Consider the following 23,163-nt stretch of genomic DNA (forward strand, 5'->3'; position numbering starts at 1 on the left):
TTCTTACTAAGAGAACTTCTAGAGCTCGATGATAAGAAAATAAAACTTACAACTTCTTATATGATCACATCTTTACAATCTGAAGGCACATAGCTCTTCTCACATTTATTTGAAGGCAATCACAATTATTATTCTATCTTTTGGATTTTTATGCCAATTTTTGGTAATATGAATTCTGAAAATTTCTTGAATCTTTCTTATGTGTTATCCATGTGCACAATCTAATTGTTTGACTGACTTTTCCACTTGTTTTGTTTTTAGTTTTGTATCAACTTCAGCTGTGTAGAAATCTGATACCGGGTCAATTATGTGAGCTGTAATAATTCTTTACATTGCAATGACCATGGAGTAATTCCCATCTTTAAACACCATGCTTTGAATAATTTAATAAACAGTTCAGAGATTTTAAAAAATCATTGTCATGCTGCTTGTTGTCACTTAAGTCTGTAATTACAGCTTTAATCTCATTTTCTTGTGAAATCTTGTGAAACTACTTATTAGAGAGGATAAAATAGAGGCACTTAAAGTGATTGTGGATGAATGTTTGGAAAAATATATGGGTTGGATGTGTCATACATAACATGTAGGAAGAATTATATAACCAAAATGATCAGTTTTTCACAGAGAGAAGGCATAACCTGGCAAATGAAAGTCCTCAGAATTTTCTTACTAGTCTTGCCTGTTGATTGAGAGTCTGGGATGTTCTATGAAGCTAGGAAGTAAATGATAACTAGTAGTATGTTACTGGTAATTGCCAATATTTGGATCTGGCTGTGAAAGAATAAAAAAAAAATGACTTGGCAGCAGAAGCTAAATGAACTTGACATAGTACAGGCAATTTCAAGCGAAAATTTGTGAAAATTTATTGAATTTGTTGGTTTAGGATAAATTCTCTTAAATATCTGTTGAATAAAAGAATATTAGTGTTCATCTGGCTCAGACAGGCGGCACTCACCGCGCGGGGGGCCCCGCGGGACGGGGGCCAACGGGTCGCGGGGAACGAACAGACCAGCCCACGCGCCCACCGGCCCAAGCTGAGGGGTCGCGGGCGGAGCCGAGAGGGGGCGACCGAGTGGAATCCCGCGCCGCCCTGGCCGCGCGCGGAGATCGCGAGAAGCGAAGCGGCGGGCTCCCAGGCTCCCCGAGCGCTGGGCCCCGCGCCTCAGTAGTAGCACAGTGCCGCCGCCGCCGCCTGCACGCGGGACCACGGCTGGCAGCCACAGCGCCGCGCGGTTGAGGGCCTCAGACACGCGAAGGCGCCCGGAAAGCACAAGCGGTCCCAAGTTGGCCAGCCGGAATGTGAAGAAAAACATTGCCCTGCCCGGCCTCCGTCCCGACCCCACCCAGCCGCGCTCCCACTGGCTGCCTGCCCCGCAACGCCGCGGGATCATTGGCCGCGGGGTCCGTCAGTCAGGGGCGGGCCGGTGCCGCGGCGAAGGCAGCCATTGGGCGCTCGCGGAGAAACGTTAAGTACCGTTAGTACCGTTGCTACCGTTGCGAGTGCCGGCGGGAGAGAGCGCTCCCGCGGCACCCTGCGTGCTTCGGTCCGTCGACCCTGCCCGCCGTCCCGTCTGCGCAGCGGAACCGGCGGAGACCAGATGTTGATGGACCCGCGAAGTTCTGGGCTCTCGGTGTGCTCGGCTGCGCCTTCCTCCAGATACCCGTGCGCTGGCGGCACCGACCTCGCCCCCAGCCTCGGATCGCCTCCTCGCGCCCGCTGGGCTCCCGGTGCCGTAGTTGTCCCTACTCGGCTTTCCCGCAGCAGGCGGAGGGCCAAAGCGGTCCAGGTGAGGGAGATCGACCCGGACTTCAGGCCGCTGGCCCGTCAGGACTTCAGCCAGTCGAGCTCTGCCACCTCTAGCCGGTGCCATCGGGCGGCTCGACCGGGAACCCCGATACCGCGCGGGACTGCTTTCGGCCTCGGCGGCCGCTGAGGGCAGCCGCGCAACACGTGGGGCAACCTGTCCCACGCCGACCGCATCGCTAAGGCCGTCGAGAGCTCGGCGGAGAAGCGGCTCCCGCTGCTGATCTGCGGTGGAGGGTCCAGAGCGGGACCCACGTCAGGGATGAGGGCGACAGCGACGGCCCTGCGCGCTGGAAGGTAGGTGGCCGTGGTGCGCGGCCGGACCCGGACGGGGCGCGGGGAACCTGCCCCCGCCTGAGGTCGCGGTGGAGCCGGTCAGGGGGCGGCCGTGCAAGTGGCTCGGCGGGCAGCGGGTGGCTCGGGGGGCTGGGAAGCGGCCGACGCAAGTGGTGGGCTCGCGGGGCCCGGCCGGGGTCGGGAGTCGGCGCGCCCCGCCGGAGGGGCTCCCCGGGAAGGGAGGGAGCGGAGCGGGTGTTGCCGGTGCGGACGCCCGACCGGCCGGCGAAGTTCGCCGGGACAGGAGTGTAGGGGCTCGCCGGAGCCGCTGCTGGTCAGTCCGGGCCCAGCTGGTGAGCGCGGCTGCTCTCCGCCCCGCTGCGCGCGTCCGCCCGGCCTGGAGCTGCGGCGCCGCCCTGCTCCCGCCGCCCGGGATGGGGCCGCAGGCGGAGGGGCCGGGCCGGGCCGCGCAGACGGGGAGGCCGCGGGCGTTTGCGTTTTGTGGATTTATCCGGCGGAGGCCTCGAGGGCAAGGTCCGGGCTAGCCGAAATTCAAGTGTGCCCCGCCCGGAGGAAGCGCCTTTAAAATTAAAAAATGTTTCATGAGGTGTCTCTCGTGTTTTTTACTTGGGAGTGAAGTTTCTTTCCTTTGGTCTGGGAACTGTCAGTCCATTTTCTTGTATTTAAAAGTTTGTATCTTTCTGTCATTTCGGTTTGTAATCTGCAGCTGAGTAATTTATAACTAGCCACAGAGATTCTGAGACAGGGACCGTGGGTGTAGTCAGTGTAGCTTGAGGGCCTCTGGAAAAAGACCCCTACCAAAACTCCCTATTAAACAATTAAGCAAAATCAGAGTCATGTTAATTCTCCAAAGTAAAATATCAAACTAGGAGTATAAGCACTCTTTAGTGAAGATTAGTTGAAACTAAGAAGCCAGGAGTAAGTTGACCTGGAAGGTTTGAACATCCCCCAAATAAGAAAATACCATACCTCAGCATGGCCCATGTGTTCATTGTGTCAATTAAATGAGGCTATTGTAAAATTTACTTTAGCCTGCTCAAAGGCCCAGTTTATCTTTAACTTTGCCCAGATGCTGCTTTTCCTCCTCCAGCCCCTAATCAAGTAGTAATACATAACCTGGGCGATTAATATGGCAAGTAAACCGAGTCACAAGCAACACAGTGAAAGGCAGGAAGGATCCCATCTTAAAGATAAGATTGCATTTTAACACCCAGGAAGAAGTAAGATTCTTTGTTATTATTATTGTTAAGGTGTTACTGATATACAGCGCTATGAAGGTTTCACATGAAAACCAATGTGGTTAATACATTCACCCATGTTATCGAGTCCCCCCCATACCCCTTTGCAGTCACTGTCCATCAGTGAAGTAAGATGCCACAGATTCACTATTTGCCAAGAAGTAAGATTATTTATTTATTTACGTATTTTATTAAGGTATTATTGATATACACTCCTATGAAGGTTTCACATGAAAGTCAATGTGGTTACTACATTCACCCCTGTTATCGTGTGCCCCACCCCTTCCCCATTGCAGTCACTGCCCATCAGTGTAGTAAGATGCCAGAGTCACTGTTTGCCTTCTGTGTGCTACACTGTCTAGCCCCCGGCTACCCCCCCCTACCATCTGTGCCAATCAAAATTCCCCTGAATCTCCTTCTCCCTCTCTCCCCACCGGCCCTCCCTCACCCCTCCCCTTTGGTAACCACCAGTCCCTTCTTGAAGTCTGAGTCTGTTGCTGTTTTGTACCTTCAGTTTTCCTTCGTTGTTATACACCACAAATGAGTGAAATCATTTGGTACTTGTCTTTCTTCGCCTGGCTTATTTCACGGAGCATAATATCCTCCAGTTCCATCCATATTGTTGCAAATGGTAGAATTTGTTTCTTTCTTCTGGCTGAGTTGTATTCGATTGTGTATATATACCACATCTTCTTTAGCCATTCATCTACTGATGGGCACTTAAATTGCTTCTGTATCTTAGCTATCGTAAACAGTGCTGCAATATACATAGGGGTGGGTATGTCTTTTTGAGTCCGAGAAATTACATTCTTGGGGTAAATTCCTAGGAGTGGAACACCGGGGTCAAATGGTATTTCTATTTTTCGTTTTTTGAGGAACTTCCATATTGCTTTCCACAATGGTCGAATTAACTTACATGCCAGCCAGCAAGTGTAGGAGGGTTCCCCTTTCTCCACATCCTCGCAAACATTTGTTCTTAGTCTTTTCGATACTGGCCATCCTAGCTGGTGTGAGGTGATATCTCATTGTGGTTTTTATTTGCATTTCCCTGATAATTAGTGATGTGGAGTATGTTTTCATGTGCCTGTTGGCCATCTGAATTTCTTCTTTGGAGAATTATCTGTTTATATCCTCGGCCCATTTTTTTAATCGGGTTATTTGCTCTTTGGGTGTTGAGACTTGTGAGTTCTTTATATATTTTGGATGTTTACCCGTTGTCGAATGTGTCGTTTACAAATATATACTCCAATACTGTAGGATGCCTTTTTGTTCTGTTGATGGTGTCCTTTGCTGTACAGCAGCTTTTAAGTTTGATGTAGTCCCATCAGTTCATTTTTGCTTTTGTTTCCCTTGCTCGAGGAGATGCATTCAGAAAAGAGGTGCTCATGCTGATATTCAGGGGATTTTTGCCTATGTTGTCTTCTAAGAGTTCTGTAGTTTCATGACTTACATTCAGGTCTTTGATCCATTTCAAGTTTACTTTTGTGTATGGGGATAGACAATAATCCAGTTTCGTTCTCTTGCACGTAGCTGTCCAATATGCAAACACCAGCTATTGAAGAGGCTGTCATTTCCCCATTGTCTGTCCATGGCTCCTTTATCATGTATGAATTGACCATATATATGCTTGGATGTATATCTGGGCTCTCCAGTCTGTTCCATTGGCTGCAGCTACGTATGGGTCCCTGAGCCTGCAGCAGCAGCCTGGGAAGCTGCCCAAGTCTGCTGATGGAAGAGGTGCAAGAGCACCTGCCCCAGACGAGGCTCAGGATGAGCAGCAGGAGGAAGAGGAGCAGGAAGCAGACTAGGGTCCTGGGGTGCCGGGTGCCTCCTGTCCAAAGGGGAAGCTCTCCTCTGCACACAGCCAGGGTACCAGCTGGGTCGTGGGCCCGATGACAGCAGCTACAGGGCCACGCAGGTGAACAGAAGAGGCAGGTTATCCCAGGTTCCCCCCGTTATCCTGCTTCCACCCTGTCCTCACTACCCTCTGTGCTCCTGGTCCTGTGCAGAGGATCCTGTCAATCACCGTCACCCATGGGGTCCCTGTCATGGTGAGGCGCATGAGCATCACCCACTCACAGAGGAGGAAATTGGGTCCCAGAGAGGGAGGGGAATCACCCTTGAGCCTGACAGGACTGTTCGGTGGTGGAGCAGAATCCCAGCCCAACCTGTCTTTATTACTCCCCCACACCCAACATGGCCCGAAGCTTCCCTGAGGCTGGGGAGCAGCCCACCCCTTGCGAATGGCCCCAGGCCAGAAACTTACCTGACTCTGGCCCCTAAGTTTAAATGTTGCGGGACCTGAAGAACAAGAGTCCCTTTCTGCCGGCCCTCTGGCCTGGGGGCTCCAGCTGGCAGGACAGGGTGTAGCTGCAGGACAGAGGGGCACCTGTGAGTCCCTGGAGCCACATGTCAGGGGCCCTTCTCCCAGAGCCTGCCAGCAGCTAGAACCCACACGTGACTCCTGCCATCCTCACCTCTCTTCCTCATCCAGGGTCTCCACAGCCTGGAAGAAGGATCTGAAGTGCTCCTCGGGTTCGAGGTGATGCGTCATGGCCACGTACTTGTGTATGAGCATCTCACGTACGATGGTACTTTCCTGAAGCAGAGGAAGGACAGGATGCACGCAAGGAGGGGCGTGAGGAGCGGAGCACTGGGATGGTCCCTTATCTTTGCTCAAGTGGGAACCCGCCTTCCCTCTGATGCTGTCCAGCCCTGCCTGTTTCCACTGTTGGGTCTCTAGCTCCTCCTCCAGGAAGGCGGTCTTGATGCCACCCCCATCCCCCACCCGACAAAGCCTTGAGTGTCCTCAGCTCTGGGCGTGCTAACTTTCTCAAGACATGTCAGACTCAGGGGTTGGGCCGGACAGGGTCCTGCCCAGGGGCTCTGCACCCCCCACCCCCACTTTCTGTGGTGGGGTGTTACAGTAGCTCAACTCTGTCTTTCTCATCCTGTCACCCTGGAAGGCACCAAGGCAGCCAAAGTGCATCAGAAACAGCCCCCTGCACCCAGAACGAGGCCCAAACCTCCCCACCCTTTCTCAAGTTGGAGGACCACTGGGGCCCTCCAGGTGACAGGCCTGCCAGAAACAGCACCCAGACCTAGGCCAGGAGGAGGAGGTACTGGACTGGGGAGCTGAGGCCAAGCTTCCCATGCAACTCTCTCTGATGACTCTGTGATGACACGGAGACTGAGGCCTCAGGCAGGAAGGCATGGGCAGCCCCTTCCTGTACTTCCTGCCTTGAAGGAGCAACATCCCTCCCCGTGGGCATGGCCTGATGGAGAGGCCATCCTGCTCAGAGGCTGCAGACTGTAGCCCTCAGCCCCACCTGCCCTGGGGCCAGGAGCTGCGCTTAAGGGAGGGTGGGGTCCTTCTGTCTGCCCTCTCCAAGGAGCCCAGCCCCTGGGGTGGAGGGGAGACTCCCAAGAGGCAAGTGGCCTGGTGCTGAGAGCTCCGGCTCACTAGGGTCTCTCTCTTCTTCAAAGCTCACCATCCTGCACACCCTGTGCCCCTCTGGGCTCACTGACATCATTGTGTTCCAGGGGTTTCTCTAGGACGAGCAGGCCAGCCATGAACAATCCATAGAAGGGGACCATGCTGTGCCACTGGGGTGGGGAGGTGCCCTGTCTACCTCAGGGGCGCCCGTAGAGCCTCCACTGAACCCCTCACTCGCAGCCCCTAGCTCCCCTTGGACCACCCCTGCTTCCTTCCACACCCTCCCTTCACCCTGCTCTCCCCTCCTGTCCCTCCCAGGGCTGGCTTTTGGCCAATCCCAAGACCTGTGGTCCCTGCACCCATCCTCCAACTTCTCTCTATACCCAGCTGCTCTCTCCCTCCTGGTCACCCCAGTGCTGGCAGTTCAGGGCTGGTGGCGCCAGCAGCAAGTGCAGGGTCGCCCCCACTGCCATGACCCTGGCCAGGCCACTCTCACCTCCTGCCTATCCTCGGATCCCCGGAGGAAACGATGCTGTTGCATCACCATGGAGGTCGCCTCCTGCAAGGTCCGGGACACTCAGGTGCTCATGCTCCCCTCCCACATGGCCTCCCACAAACCAGACCTTCGTTGGTGGATGCCTCGCCTGAGTCCCCTGGTACTGTGCTGTTCCCACCTCCAGCAGGCTCTCAGCTGAGGGTGAATGCAGCTCCAGCACACACTCATACTCATGGGTGTCCTTGGGCCGCGGCCGGCCTCCCTGAGAGGCTTCCTCACTTGCAGAGGATCAGGGGAGTTCCGTCTGCCTCCCAGGGTGCCCTGAGCACTCACTGTCACCTGGCTATCACCACGGCTCCCCTCACACGACCAGGTGGGATGGGCACAAAGCTAAAGGCCATCTTGTGCTCCCTGGACCTTGCTCACCTGGGAGTCCCGCACCCCAGGGTGACAACCTTCCATGACCAGATGAGGAGCCTGAGGCCTCAGAGGGGTAGTGATGGGCTAAGGGGGCCCTAGGGAGGGGCCGACCTTGCTCAGCCATAGGCCCCACCCCTGCTGCCAGCCCAGTACCAGCCCTGACCAGGAGCCTGTCTTCTGGGTCCTCACTGGATGTCAGGCCCCCAGTCAAGTGGAGCCAGGGAGGGAGACAAACAGGACACCTTGGGGGCCGGGCGGAGCCTACTTCTCCCATCAGCTGTCCCCTCTCACCATGCACACCTCGAGTCAGCCCCTAGGCTGGGCCACAGCACTGCAGAGGGCTTGCCCCAAGGATCCCCTCCCTCCAGACCTCTAGCCTCCATTTACCTTGAGGAGCCACTTCTGGTTAAGCCACTTCTCCTCTATTAGCCTCTTATGCATCCTGGAGCTCTTCCGAAGGGGAGGAGAGAGGAGGGAGACATGTGGCCAACATGTGGAGGCTTTGGGGGTGTTGGACCCCTTTTCCACTAGCCTGCATGAGGCTTTCCACCATGGCTCTTAGCCCTGGGGAATCTGAGGCCTGCAGTTCTCCTGGGGGCGGATTTACTTTGGGACAGGTGGCTGTCCTTTGGGCAGGGACCTCCTGCTGCAGAACACATGCTGAACATCTCCCATTGGCTTCAACCCACACCTGACGAAGAAACCCGATTCCTGAGGGGGAACCGCTGGCCTAACCCACGGGAGCTCTGAGAGCCCACCATCCTGTAAGCCCCTGTCCCCAGGGTCTGCCGCCTCTCAGGAGCCCCAGCAGACTGAGAGGACACTGCCAGACCTAGGGGTGGTGTCTCTGGTCCACTCAGGTGATCTGGTCCCCTCAGGTGACCTGGTCCCAGTGACAGGACTACCTACCAGGAAACGTCCCCAGGTGCATTGCAGACGACTCACAGCAGGGCTCTGCAGGGCCAAAAGAATGGCGTGGAGGGACGCAAAATTCTCGAGGTCCAGACACTCCTGGGACGGAAGACAGAGCTGAGAATGTGGCCTGCTTCTGACCCCCTATGAACTCCTGTCCTTAAGGAGGCAGACATCCAGGGAGCCCAGCACACCCAGGACCTGTTGAGCAGCCCTCCTGGGTGGAGGACTGTATCTCAACCCAAGGAAGGGGCCAGGGATGGCTGTCCCACCCCCAGGGCCTGCGAGTCCAGGTCAGCACGCCCCTGGCAGGAGGGGCCCAGGGACCGGGCAGGGTCAGACTGTAGTCCTCCATCCTGAGAGTTGGCCAAGGAGGGGAGAAGGTCCCAACATGCCAGGATGGACCCTGGGGGCTGTTCTATGGCACACCTTGGCCATCTGAATCCAGAACTCTACCACTTGGGCCCTGTCCCGCGCCGTCATGCCTGGGGCCCCGAGGCAGGAGGAGATGACCAGGTTGGCTGCGTCATCAAATTGTTTTATGATCTTATTGACGCTGGGGGCCAGGTGCTCAACGTTTCCATTATATGACTGGCTCCTGTAGCGGGTCATGTGGTCGGGCACTGCCACTTTGGTGAACAGTTCCTGGGGATAGCAAGGGGGGATCATTTAGCTGTGTCCACAGTGCCCCTGGGCCCAGGCAGTTACCTGTCAGAGCTGGAGCCCAGGCCACTGAGTATGTGGTGTGAGCCTTATGGCAGTCCAGGCGTTGGACTCCATCCACTGAGGCACCCAGGAACGGATGCACTGGACCCCACAGTGGTGGGGAACAGAGGGGTTCACTGAGAACAGGCATCCTCCCTCACCTTGTCCCTGCAGCACAAGGCAGCTCAGGCCTGCATGTCCTGGGGCATCTGCCTCCCATTCTGTCACCCCGTGGATCCCGCTACCCACTCAGGTGCAGTTACCCCTAAAACAACTCCAACCAGGCCTTTGTTGTTGTCTGTGTCTCCCATGCAGTCAGGTACATGGCAGAGGCCTCTGAAGTGTGGAGGCTGTGGAGGCCTGCCAGGCCAACGGCCTGAGGACCTAATGCCATGGCAGCACCTCTCTCAGCACCCCTCTACTACACTGCCCCTCCCACCCCAGCCAGGCCCTGCCCACCTTCCCTCTGCTATTTCTCATTGGTCCGCAAGGATCCCTAAATGCCAGCCCTACTGTCCCTGTGGTCAGTGAAGGCTTGGGGGTGAGGAGAGTTTCTCAGGGCACATGGTGGGAAGGTGGCACATCGGCCCAGATCACAGGAGTGCACATCGGGACAGCAGGTCTGGGGCAGCCCATGGCAGAGGGAAGGCCCACCCCAACTTCGATCCTGCTCCACTCACCGCATACATCAGGGTCAGCTGCTCGGCCACCAGGCGGGGGGGGAATGCCAGGATGGTGGACTCTGGAGCTGGCTCTGCCTCTGCCAGGCCCGGTACCATTCTGGCAGGTGCCCTGGGCCCTGTGCCCGAGGGCTCATAGGGCTCAAGCTCAGGGCTTGGCGGTGGGGCTGAGGGCACTGCTGTGACATCCTCCAGCTCTTCAGGGGCTGAAACAGATGACACTGGCTGCAGCTCCAGCACAGGGGTCTCAGGGAGCTCCTGAACTGGTTCTAGCCATGAAGCCAGCCCTCCCTTTGTCTCTCGAGCCAGCTGCGTCTGCCGTGGTTCTGGGGCAGGGAGGACACAGAGAAAGGGACACCCCAGGGCTGATTCCCCGCACCTTACAATGACAGAAAAGCCCTCACTGTGTTGAAGGCAATCCCTGTCCGGGAAGCCCACCCTAGACGGTTCCCTGGCTGCAGCCCCTCACCTTCCAGCTCTGCCACAGTGGGCCCCAGGTGCTCCTCCTGGGCCAAGTGGTGGAGGACTTGGCCCTCTGGGATGGATGAAAGCTGGCTGCCATGGAGGATGCTGGGCACATGCTCTGGGGCTCCCAGGCACGGCGCCTAGCCTGGCCCATTCTGGGGCTGGGGGAAGGCATGGGAGTGGAAGAGTGAGAAGCCTGGTCTTCCCAGCCACACTGCCCTCCCAGCCCACCCTTGTGTGGGCCTGGCCACTCTGCATTCCCCTGCCTGTCCAGGCAACTGCTCCTCCCCCTTCTTGACCCTGTGTGTCCTGGGACCCCATCCTTTCCCATCCTCCCAAAGAGGAAGTCCCTAGTCAGCAGCCCGCCTGCTTCAGCTTAATAAAGCTGAAGGGAAATGACAGAAAGACTAAAAGGACTCGCTAGATGTAATGCACGTGAGGAGGAGGGTCCTGGGGCGGGGAGGCTCCCAGTGGGGGGGAGTTGCTTTCTTCTGTTAAGTTTTTCTATAGTATTTGACTTTCAAATGTATTTTTTAAAAAAATAATTAAGCACATGAAATAAGTCCACTGTTTGAATACACAGTAGAAAATGTATGATTCTGTTAGAAAACTCACTCCTCCCCCACCAGTGAGCTCACATAAGCAGATGAAGGATGTTCACCGAAGCACATTAGGGGATCGTGCCAAGTCGCACACCTCCCCAGTGTCCATGTCCTTGGGCAGTGTATTGAGTCCCTCCATGAATGAATGGAGAAATGAGTGGATGAAACAGTTTAGTTGGGAATATTCAATATAACAAATAGATATTCTACTTCCTCAGCACTTTGGCGCACTTAATTCAAACAGTCCGTGTGGAGTCCGCCAGGACACGGCGCCGCTGGCAGGTCTGCCCAGCCTGGGCCCTATGGCCTGTCACACTGCTGGCTGCTGCCACTCAGCCCTCCATCGGGCACCGCATCCTCAGCCTTCTGGCTTTCTCAGGGCACTTCTGGTTCTTCCGGGGGAAAGATACACCCGCCCTAAGGTGCATCACCCATTCCCATGACTGCACTTGGTGACTAGGTAGACCTGTGCTGCCTTAAGGAACGTGTCCTATGTGAGGGGACAGCTTCACTTCACCCCACATCTCAGACTGGCCTCAAGCTTCATACACACACACACACACACTCACATACATACTCACACACATGCTCTCACACACATACACACAAATCACACACACAGTCACACACATACACCATGCTCACACACACTCTCACAGTCACACACACATACACACACATACACAGAAGTCACACACACACAGTCACACACATACACGCTCTCACACACTCACTCACACAAACACACACGCATACACACAGTCACCCACACATACACACTGACACACACTGTCTCACACACATTCACACACACATACACACTCACACATATACACTCACACTCACACATACATACACACTCACACACACACGCACACTCAGAGCCAGATCCTCCCTTGCTTGGGTCCTCCTCACCCAGTGCAGGACTCTGTGCCCACCCAGATTCCCACATCAGAAGCATGTGTCAGTGCATCTCCCTGACCTTCCAGGGTCCATCTGTCCCCTGATTTCATCAGGCCTCCTTCCCCTGCATTGCATCCTCTCCCTCCATCTCTGCTCTGTCCAAATGTTTATGTGCTCAGGGCAGTTCTTTGTCCTGGACATCTGACTCTCAGCAGATTAGTTCAATGGCGCCCAATATTCTCCTGACCTCCTGGCCTGTGCCCTTTAACTCATTCTCCCTTCTGACCAGGGCCATCTTTATAGAATTCAAATGCATTCAAATACATTCTTTAATACATTCCTGTATTTGAATTTTCCAATAGCTCCCATGGCTCTTGGGCTAATTTCCAAATTCTCTTCAATCCTGGTTGCTTGCTTCCCTGTGAAGCTTCAGTGCTTATTCACACACCCACTGTCCCTCATCATGTTCAGACTGTTGAACACGTCACTCATCTCTGGCGCTCTGTGCATTTTGTTACCCTGGCTTGAAACATTCTTCCCTTCCTACCATCACTTCTTCCCCTCCCAGTGGGTGCCTGCGGCAGCCTATGCAGAAGTGGTCCCAGTCTGTGCCGGCCTGGTGGGCGCTGTGACGCTGATTTGGAGACTCAGCACTGGTCTAGCGCCATCTGGGGGCCCAGTGTCTACGCATGATAAATACTCCACCATTATAGACAACATTTTCTAGTGAAATTGCTTAGAAGCTTTTAACAGCAACAGGACACTTGTTTTTTTAAGCAAAAGAACGTTTTTAGAAGCATATTCTAGTGGTTCATCCTTAAAAGAGTTAGTTCACTGTCATATCTTTGTGTTGCACTAAGGCACAGCTGAGAATCAGGGAGAAGAAATTTAAGTGGATAACAACAGCATGGAAGCTAACGAGAAACTTTAAGAAGTAGCATATAATAAAAATGGATTGCTCTTATCCTCTTATCTCTAATGTTGATAGGCATTTTTCCCTCTCAAATTTTTTTTAGAGTCTGACGAAAAATATCTTCAAAGAGAGGCAATCTGAAACTGATAAATCACTGCATTTAAAAAACTGAGGGAAAAAAATGTTACCAAGTCATCAGCTCCATAAAGGAAACCTGCTGGGTGTCAGCTGTTTGCATTGCTATCCTGAGGCGGGGCCTCTAAAAAGACAAATGAGAGTAAAGATGAGTCCCTGGTGGTTCAGATGAAAGCCCAGCAATGGGAATCAGAGAGACAGCGCACGCAAATCCCCAGGCAAGGTCCCGCCCTCCAGCTCCCTGTAGCAATCGCTGAGTAAGCCTGGGCGACCTGTACCATAGGCCCCGACGTTCGTCAGGCTGTTCGATAAATTGGCAATGAAGGGCCAAAATCCATGCAAGGTGGGAGATAAATTAGCACCCTGCCAAAGGTACTGAAGAAAAATGCACTAGTTTCATAGTGGAAATATTTTTTGATAAAGTACTAATCCCCCATAATCTCTCTGCAGCTCTAAATAACAGCCGGTCTTCGTGCCAGCAGTTTAATTTTCTTGGCTGCCCTTGTCAAGGGCATCTGGAATACCATTTTGTGCTCAAAGCTAAAGCCTCTGTCATGCTGACGCTGGACAAAGGCAATAAATCAAGGACAGAGTGAAAAGGAATAGAAATGGGCTCTCGGGAACTCACCTCCCCGAGGGAGCAAGCTTCCTCCCAGTGCCAGTGGGCGGGTGGCCACAGCTGTGTCTGCCTGGGAGGTGGCTGCACGGGGATGGCACTGACTCCAAGCTCCAAGGTGTGTCCATGGGAAACACATGACACAAATGGCATCGTGAAGGTATACAACCCCTGTTTTCTTTTTTTCCTTTTCTCCCCTAAGATGGTTCTTCCCAGGAAACTGTCCTGAAATGTCCAACCTCAGCTTCTCCCCCTTGTTCCCCAGTCAACCGATGACTTTTTAAAGGTTTATGCATTTAAAATGATTAAAACTTGCCTAACAAACTTCATCATCTCTGTTTGCCAAAGTGGTTGTTGCTGAAAATGGATCATGGAGGCAGTGGGATGGGGAGTGTGCAGGGAGTTTATTCAGCCTTCAGCAAAATGAGGAACACAAATCCCTGTTCCTGGGAAGCCAGAGAGCTGGTCCCTGCCCTGGCGGCCCTCTGCCGAGGGACTCCTTCCCACCGACTCCGTGGGCTGAAGGAGCGCACGCTCTCACCACACGGTTTCCGGGGTCCAGGAGTCCAAGCACTCGCTCAGCGTCTACACCTTCTGCTCAAGGTGTCCAGAGGGCAGTGGTCTTCTCAGGGCCTCACTGGGGAAGGATCAGCTTCTGAGCTGCCTCGGCTTGGTGGCTGAACTTAGTGCCTCCTGGTTTTAGAACTGAGGTCTGGGTTCTTGCTGGCAGTCCACCAAGTACTGCTGTCAGCCCCTGACAGCGGCCCATCCTTCCTGGCCACATGGGACCCTCCACAGGCCGCACAGCTTACTCCTTCAGACGAGCAGGAGAGCACCCACAGGTGTCTGCTGGATCAATCTGGACTTGCAGTTACAGGAGTGCCAGCCCATCACCTTCACCACGTTCTGTTTGTTAGAAATGAGTCGCAGGTGCCCCTGCCCTCCAGGATGGGGGCTGTGTATACAGGGCATGAACGTGAAGCCCAGCCTAGAGGCTCCTGCTGCATTTCTGGTGGTTCTCGGTCATGAGAAACTTGGCCCTCGTACACATCCACTCAGTGCACAAGAACAAGTGGTTCACATACACATAAAACAAAGGGAAACATCCCACAAACTTGAGACCAGACATAGAAAGTATATTCTCCATAATTTCAATTTTTATAAATTTCAAAAACATGCAAAATGGAGCAATGCTATTAGAAATCATAACAGTGATTACCATAAATAGGGGGTCACTAGATATGGGGGAGTGACATTACAGAGATGTGAGGGAGCCCCTGAAATACCATCTCCTGAGCTAGGTATATTCCATTTGTGAAGATGTGTGGAGCATGATGCCGTATGAAACGCGGCTAAGTGTCTACACACAGCACAGTTATATGTTATACTTCAAAACAAGCTAAAACAGAACCAAACAGAAGTCCTTGGTGACCTTGGTCTACTCACTTAATGTCTGTGGGCCTCAGTTTTCTGATCCTGACTGTGAGGTTGGCCTTGATGATTTTTAAGGCCTTCTGAGTAGTGTAGTTACAGTTGTATGAAAGATTGAGGGGCTATAAACTCACTGGATGATTGTGAAGTGCACAGAATTCCTATTGTCTCAAATACGGTTCTTTTACTGCAGGAAAACACCATTCAGTGTACACATACTTCCACTTACAAAGTATTGGCCTTAGAACGAAAACTAATCCCAACGATTTTGTGTTTCCTTAAAGTCTCTCTCTTTTAGCTCAGGAAATACCTGTGGCCCTTCGATTGGGCACTTTCTTCAGAGCTGGCATAGTTAGCTATAGTGGGTGTAGGGAGCATGGCGAGGGTGGGGCATGGACCACGGGAGGTCCCTCTTGTGGGGACAGGCATAACAGGGGTGCCTTGTAGGGAACTTAAAAGAATAATGCAGCTGCGTGGAAACCCATCTGTTTGCACTGGCACCCTGCCCCTGCCATGCCAGGGGATGCCACTGATCCCACATGACTCTCACCTCCAGGGACCACCCCTCCCCACCCCCAGCTGGGTGGGCTACTGCCAGGAATCAACGCTAAGTGCTGTGCTGCAGGAATAGCTGAGGCATGACTCTCTGTGATGAAAACTGGGGCCAAACAGCTGAGCAGATGCTATGCACCCAGTCAGAACTGATCTACTCCAAAGCCCCTTTGCAAAGGCGGGGCTGGATTTTCAAACAGGGCAGGACGCTCACTGTGTGGCATCCCCATTTGTCCCTGGGCTTCCTCCTCCAAACCCCACTGACCAGCCATGACCTCTGAGGTGTTAGGTGCCTGGCTCCCCAAGATGCGTAAATTAAATTAACGTGAACTTATATAGTGCATTTTCACTTTGACCATTCTCTCATAATTCCCTATCTGTGGCTGCAGAAGAGATTCGGAGTCAAACACTGCTGACCACTTGCACCCCTCCTGGCTCATCCATGCTCTCCACACCTCCCGTCTGCTCAGCCACCGTGGCCACCTTACTGTCCTTCCTCCTGGCTCTTCCCTGCGGCAGCCCGTCCTCCACACTGTGCCCAAAGAGGCCTCCCCCACACCGGGAGGCTGGGCCCGCTCAGCAGAGCTGTGGTTCTCTGGTCACGCCGAAGGGACCCAGGCTCCTCCCTGGAGGCTGCAGGCCATTCACCCTCTGGCCCCGGTTCCATCCTTGATCCCTCACCTTGTCTCCCAGGCCTGCCCACCTGCTCTTCAGGGTCCCTGGAGGGTGCCCATAGGCTGAAGCCTCAGGCTTCACGTTAACCTTCGCTCAGCCTGCAGCCCTCTCTCACCGGATGCCAAGTGGCTGTTCACTGAGGCCGCATGCAGATGCCGCCTTCTCTTGAGAGTCCTCCCCTGACCCTGGGAACAAGGGGTGCACATGCCTGGCTCTACCTCAGACCCACTGCCTCCTGACTTCTGGGGACAGGGCTGCAGGTCCTGCGTTCTAACCTGTGACCCAGGGGATGGTGGAATGTGCTGAACTTTGAGTACTCAAGGTTTGGGGCTCCAGGACCCTGTGGCCACGCAGAAGGGGTCCAGGGCTCATTCGCCCGGCTCCTGCTCCTCCATGTGTCGTCCGCAGACAAGCGGTGTCTATGCAGGGGCCTTGTGAGAGACGAGGGCTCGCAGGCCCCCTCCAGACCTACTGATTCCTTCTGACGTTCTGGGTTTTCTTCTTCTTGGGGAAGACCTGGCTTCTGTCTTATCACCCAGTCATCCAGTCTGTGACAGGTGACTGTCCACCTGACTTTCAGTTATGCCATTACCCTCATGATCATTGGTTCTATGCTCTGTAGCCTCAGGGTGAGCCCTGACTCATCTCCCTGGCTGATCTGGTTCTCAGAACCTTAGCCTAAGTACAGCTTCCAGGCCTGTCCCTGCTTAGGGTGCTGTGGGGCTGGGAGAGGGGATCTTGCCATGAGAGCCTCTGAGACTCCTGATTTGTATTTTTCTAGTGAAGTCCTTCGCCTTTCGTTTTTGCCTTGTCCTACTTAACTCTTCTCCTCATCCTTTGAGAGCAGCGTTATGAGCAATTCAACTGATCTATTAAGCAAGCAATTATGTTATTGTGTATTTAGACACAAATAATCTCAACAAGGAACATGACTGACTTTGCATGAATTGTTCATGAATGTTCATGTAACATTATGTGATTTGCAGCCCCTTTCCAGCTAGATGCATTATTGCCATTTTGAAACATATGTATTTGTGTTTCCAGAAGTTATTTAGTTTTTGCTTTAGACAAGGCTGCAGACAATGAAATCACAGGAACAACACAGATCAACAACTCGAACGATTTCTAGGCTAACTGAGTCATTTCACTCCATATATGTGATATTTATAAAGCCAATGTAAATGTGTTTACTCACTTCTAGAGATTTGCTAAAAGTATTAGCTTGTATGGGCAACTTGTGGGATATTCTATTAGATTGTGCTTGTTTACCCTGCTGAGAAATTTTAAATTAAAACTAGATCTCTGGCAGAAATTGAGCTAGGTGTATCTTAGGTGAGAACTTGAGGTAATCTTGAGTAATAGGTTGAAATTCACTGAGCCCAAACTGTACCTGTGTGCCCAACACGGTGCTGAAATGTGTGGGTACAGGGCGGGTGGGCATGGAGCACTCTTTCTGTCCTTGAGGAGCCCATGGTCTTGCAGAATGAAAATAACTCAGAGAAATAAAATGCAATCATTTATTTTAGTTACTGCCCTAATTAGTGCAATCAATACTTTATCATCAGTACAGGGAAACTTCTGACAGTAGGAAGGGGTGTTAATTATAACCTCACCACTGTAACTGTGTCATTCAGGGCTGTCCTGGCATGCCAGTCACATGGCCACCTAGATACAATGGGCAGGCTCGTGGGGTAAGCTTGGAAACACCCATTCTTGGAGGATGATTGGGGGCCCAGGGCCTGAGACAGCAGATGAGGCACTAAAGGAGCCAGCTCTCATCAGGGCCACACGGGTCTCTGGAGGCCTCTGGCTGCCTGCTTAGGAGCTGCTGTGCTGGGTGTGGGCACCCCTTTCTAAAGCAGATCCATTATCAGATCCTCAGTGTCCCAGACCCACCAGAAGCCCCTGCAGCTCCCGTCACCACTGCACCCACTCCACCTTGACAAAGGCCTTCACCACGCTAACATGTCCTGTTGATGAAATGCAGGAATTGCCAAATAAGAGTCACAAGGGTCTGGGCTGTAACTCTGACTTCACTGCAAACTAGTCCTGCTTTTTGCAAGTCAGTGAACCTCTCCATGTCCACAAGCGTCCTCGCTCGCATTGCTCTTTGCTGCCCCCATCAGAGAAGAGAAGCAAGTGGATAGAAATGGGGACTTAGGGACGAATCCCAGCTCTGCCACTTACTGGGTGACCTTGGGTAAATCCCTGGACACGTCTGAAGCCGGACCCCCATTGTCCAGCAGAGCCGAAGAGGACGCTTGTGGAGACAGCAGTGATGAGTGCAGCCTGCCTCACGCCCAGCACAGTGGCTCCCGCACGGGGAGGGCCCAGTGACAGGTGACCAGCTGCCCTCGTTACCACCGAAGCTGCTGACTGTGCCGGGCTGGCAATGGGCCACAGGGCCAGTGTGCCTGCACACAGGCGATGGTGGTGCCCTTTTCAGACTATCTGGGGGTGGTCATTCCTTTTCCTCCATCTTTGTGTGTCACTTTCAGTTTTCTTGCTAAAATGCCAGAAACAGTCTTCTGCTTATCCCTGCTGTGTTCCCAAATGGCAGGTGGCCTGCTTGCTGGACTGAAAGGAAAAGCACAAGGCTGTGATGGCAAGTCTGCCAGGCCGTTTCGTCCATCGTGCCTCATGCATCACCAGCGTATGCAGCAGGGTGCCCGAGGCAGGGCACTTGGGAGTACTAGGGCCTGAGAGGATGGGTGCGTGTCCGTGACTTGAAACAGAGTCCAGGCATGGCGACTCTCCTGGCAGCCCCATCAATTAGTGGCTGTCCTGGGAACAGCTGGGAGATGCTTGGCCCTTGCTTGAGAGAGGAAGTGATGAGTGGTGCCTGCCTGGGATGGAGTGCGGAGGGCACAGCCGTGCCTACGGGCAAGCCAGACCTCATCCACAAAGGAACCGCCCACCTGCAGGCTGTCATGCAGGCAGCATAGCTGGTGCTTCCTTATTAATGTCTCCGCTTTCCGGGAGTTCTTGTATTCCTGGACTTCACACACTTTTACAAGATCTCAGAGATGAAACAAAGGTTAACTTCAATTCATGGTGTAATGCTCCTTAGCACCCACCCCTTTTCTTCTTAGAAATAATAGGCTTCTACTCATGCAGACATTATAGTCACTCATATATTCTTAACCATTGTACAAACCGGAGAGGGGCCAGCAAAGAAGATAAATGAAGATATTAATTATTTAAACCACTGATATTTAGAGCTCTTCATAAAAATGCCATGTTCTGCTAATAAGATCTAACTAGTACTCACTTTCACACAGAGCATAGGATATGTTTCTCTTCTTAACCAGAGTTAGGGTAGTAAATGTATACTCTTAAAATCATTGGAAAACAGTAATTTATTTGCCTCCAATAGGAGTTACTTCCTATATTTTTCTAGCCTCCACCAAATACTTGCCTTTGTCCGCATTGCACATGCTTCCATGTCATTGTTGATGTGAAATCCATTTAAGCCAACTCTTCTCAGGAAGGGCCCCAGAGGTAAGAAGGCGAACCTGTGAGAAGCCGCCACAGCTGTTTGATGCAGACACTAGAAGAGCCGCTTGCCCTGTGGTAGAGCAGACAGAGTAAGGACATCAGAGGACCAGAGGCGGAGGGTTCCGGGGCGAAGCAAATCTGTCATAAAGGCTCTTCCTTGCTCTAATGCCAGCCTCTTCCAAACAGGACAGCCTGAGAGATGGAAACGCTTGGCGGAGTTAGGTTCCAGAGTGGCTGCTGGGCAGAGGTCTCCTGTTGTTCTGGAACCTGGGGCGGAGGAGGAGAGGAGCTGTGTTTTCTGCAGAGGACCTGCTGTGCTACCTGTGCTGGGTGTTTCTGGAGTGGGGCCCGGATGGCGATCCATGAGCGATGTGTGGGAGATTTCTCGGTGGACAGGATGCCTAGCTTTCATTAGAACCTCTAAAGTATCTTTAAATGTAGAAACGTAAGAAGGCTCATGAATCTTTCCAAATCACATAGGCTTATTTAATAAAAGACAGTGAATTAAGGGATTTAAATCTCTATTTTGGGTGTACTTGTCTTTTAGTATACTTTGCTATTTTTACATAACCAAAATACTTGCATAATTATGTTAATTTAGCCAACATGTTATTTGCAAATGATATTTTAAAAAATCTGAATCATTTGGGTTTTGGGACACTTTACCCAGAGGTTATGACTGTATTAAATATTAACTGAAAGAGGTACCTTCATTCAGAAAACTTGATGACCATTTTCCTACCCTGTTCAGAACATTTCCAAAGTATTTGATAGTGTTTTATCTCATCTCCTGAGTTAATAGTCAAGCTAAATATCTTGTGTTAGTTGGCTGGCTATTTCTCAGGGTCATTTCGGGCCCGTTAGGTGTTCAGATTTCTTGATGGAGGAGGCTTAGACTTGGGAGCTGGGGAGGCTGAGGAAACCAAGAAATGTGTGTGGTGGGAGGTGACAAGAGAAGTTGGGGGGATTAGCTGGTGAGCAGAGCTCCAGGTCTGAACCCCAGCCTCTCCCCAGACCCTGGCCCTTCCTTCATGAATGCAGCCAGCTCTCCTGATTCTCTCCTCCCCTGTTTTGCTCCAGGGTTAAATTAACCCCATAGGTTCTCAAAGTGTGTGCTCTGCACCAGCCCAGGTCAGCATCACTTGGGAATTTGCTAGAAATTCAAATTCGGATGCCCCCCGGGGCATACTGGAGACTTTGGGGTGGCGTCCCGCCTAGTAATCCCCTTTAACAAGCCTCCTGGTGATTTCGATATGGGCTCCAGTTTGTACACCCTACCTTAACTGGAAAATGTTTAACAGCCCCTTGTGATAGGATTCACCTGGGCAGGTGGTTAAATGCATACCTTCCCAGGTCTCTTCCTGAAGACTTGGATTAAGTGGATCTGGAATGAAGCTCTGGAAATATTCCTGTTAATGAGAATCTAAGGGTTTTTTTTTTTTATCATCAGGAAGCTGTGACACCATCAGACACGGTTCCCTGCATGTCCACAGCTCTGAGTCCGGGCAGGTCCGGGGCGGCTGACGTCCCTGGTCCAGTCATCTCGGAGCAGGCCCATGGGGCACCTCAGCATCTCTCCCAGACCTGGCCCGTCGGCCCGGGACAAGTCACCCACAGTGACCAGGCTGCCCCTCATGCTTCTGGGATAGGCTGGAGCCCCTGGATGGCAGCGCCTCAGTCCTGGGTCTCCCGCAGACGGAGCGGTATCTGAAGACAAAGGGAGGAAGCCCACTTACATCCAGATTTGATTTGCAAATAAAACCGCCACTATTTCAGTATCTGCTTTGTTTAATACACTTTGGTTCTTTATTGCGATTATCCCCTGCGTGTAATGCACCCCTTTGCAAGTGGTCGGGATGGTGAACACTGATGTGCCTTGTACACCGTCACCCAGCATCCTGCAGGCGGCCAAATGGTGTGGCCCGTCTCCTGCCTTCCCTGTCGTCGGTCCCAGGTGAAGGGTCTCCCTGCGCAGGTGGCCTCTCGCTGCCTCTAACTGCGCTGCTCTGGGTGAGCCATGCCCTGTGTGTTGGGAACGGATGTGAAGTAGAGCAAAATAGTTTCCTCCCCTTATGTCTGATGATGCTCTCCTCATCTCATTTAAAGAAATACTGTGATGAGAAAGGAGGAACACACAGGGCACCTAAAACCGTGCCTGCCACAGCGCAGGTGGCACAGATACAGGCCCCTGTTGGGCTCTTCTTAGCCGTGTTTCTGTAGCTGGGGCTGAGAAGGGGCTTCTCTGTACTGTGTGAGTGTTTGCTTAACAGATGTTCACCAAAGACCCAGTATGTGCCTTGCCCAGAGACTCAGGGATAAAGGAGGATGGGAAGGGAGGCAGCCTGGGCTGCACTCCTGCCTGCAGCCACTCACCCTCCCCAGGCCCACCCTGGTGACAAGTAGAGAGGCCTTGGGGTCTGACTCAGGCAGACTGCAGAATCAAGGCCTGCTCTGACCTGCCACTAAAGGCATATGTTGGAAGCCCACAGGCTCAGGGTTTGAACTGGGCCACATGTCATAGACTCTGCACCACTTCTGTCGAAAAGGGGTGAAGCACATCTCAGGAAAGAACGTGGGTTCTGTTCCCATCCATCACACCTGGTCTTGGAGCTGGAAGCTGAGAAGAACTAACTGGAAAGTAACATCTCTAACTTAATATATTGCTATGTCTGCACGTGGCTGCCCACCGACAGGCCTCGTAGTCCCCACCACCTCCTGCCCAAGGCTTAGTTCTCCTTTTCCAGCCTCCACTTCCCTCCGAAATTCCAACCCCCACATATCTTGCTGTTTGTTTACTATCTTGAACTGGCATCCCACATCAATTTTCATAGTTAAAACCTTTTTTCCTGCATTCTAAAATTTCTTTTATCTTTCTATGTTGCCTGCCTTTTTAAAAGCTATTGACTAATTAATTAATTCCTTCCTTTATCCATTAGATGATATTTATTAACTACCACATGCCAGATGCCTTTGTTATACATGGGGACCTGAGCTTCCTGTCAGCGAGGTTTCCACTTAACCTCTTTTGTCTGAACTAGCAGGTATTGTCAGCTATGACAGGCTGTGTGCGGAGTTCTGAAGGTCCTTGGTAAATGTTGGGAAAACACAAATGCAATTACCTTCTATTTTTCTTTCAAGAAAAGCACCATTGTCTCTTTTTCAACTTTTCTGTAGTTGAACAAATATATTTGACATAGTGAACAAGGAACATTAGTTTTCTTGCTCTGCACAGGTTTTCTGAAGCCCATTATTCTTCCATTTGGCAGGTCAGTAGGCTGTACGTAGAACACGCAGGGGAGAACTGCAAGGACACCAACCTGTTCTGGCTCGAGTCTGGGGCGCTGGGGGTGGCCTGTGGGGATGTGGGAGCTGACAGGTTGAGAGG

The 23,163-nt window shown here is 52.4% G+C and overlaps 1 protein-coding gene across 1 annotated transcript; it reads left to right on the top strand.

Annotated features, from left to right (window-relative positions):
- The first annotated feature begins 343 nt into the window (after window positions 1-343).
- LOC140845290 (uncharacterized) lies at window positions 344-21,595 on the top strand. Its single transcript, XM_073219276.1, has 6 exons — window positions 344-348; window positions 941-1,124; window positions 1,173-2,101; window positions 5,834-19,867; window positions 19,965-20,223; window positions 21,229-21,595. Exons 1-3 carry the CDS (start codon window positions 344-346, stop codon window positions 1,932-1,934), a joined length of 951 nt encoding a protein of 316 aa, XP_073075377.1. The 3' UTR covers window positions 1,935-2,101; window positions 5,834-19,867; window positions 19,965-20,223; window positions 21,229-21,595.
- The last annotated feature ends 1,568 nt before the right edge of the window (window positions 21,596-23,163 follow it).

Source organism: Manis javanica, chromosome 12 (genome assembly GCF_040802235.1).
Source record: "Manis javanica isolate MJ-LG chromosome 12, MJ_LKY, whole genome shotgun sequence".
Lineage (NCBI taxonomy): Eukaryota > Metazoa > Chordata > Mammalia > Pholidota > Manidae > Manis > Manis javanica.

Excerpts from the sequence above, each read along its gene's own strand:
- LOC140845290 (XM_073219276.1), top strand. Across the intron at positions 1,125-1,172 it reads AGATCGCGAGAAGCGAAGCG|CACAGTGCCGCCGCCGCCGC; the intron begins GCGGGCTCCCAG and ends CCTCAGTAGTAG.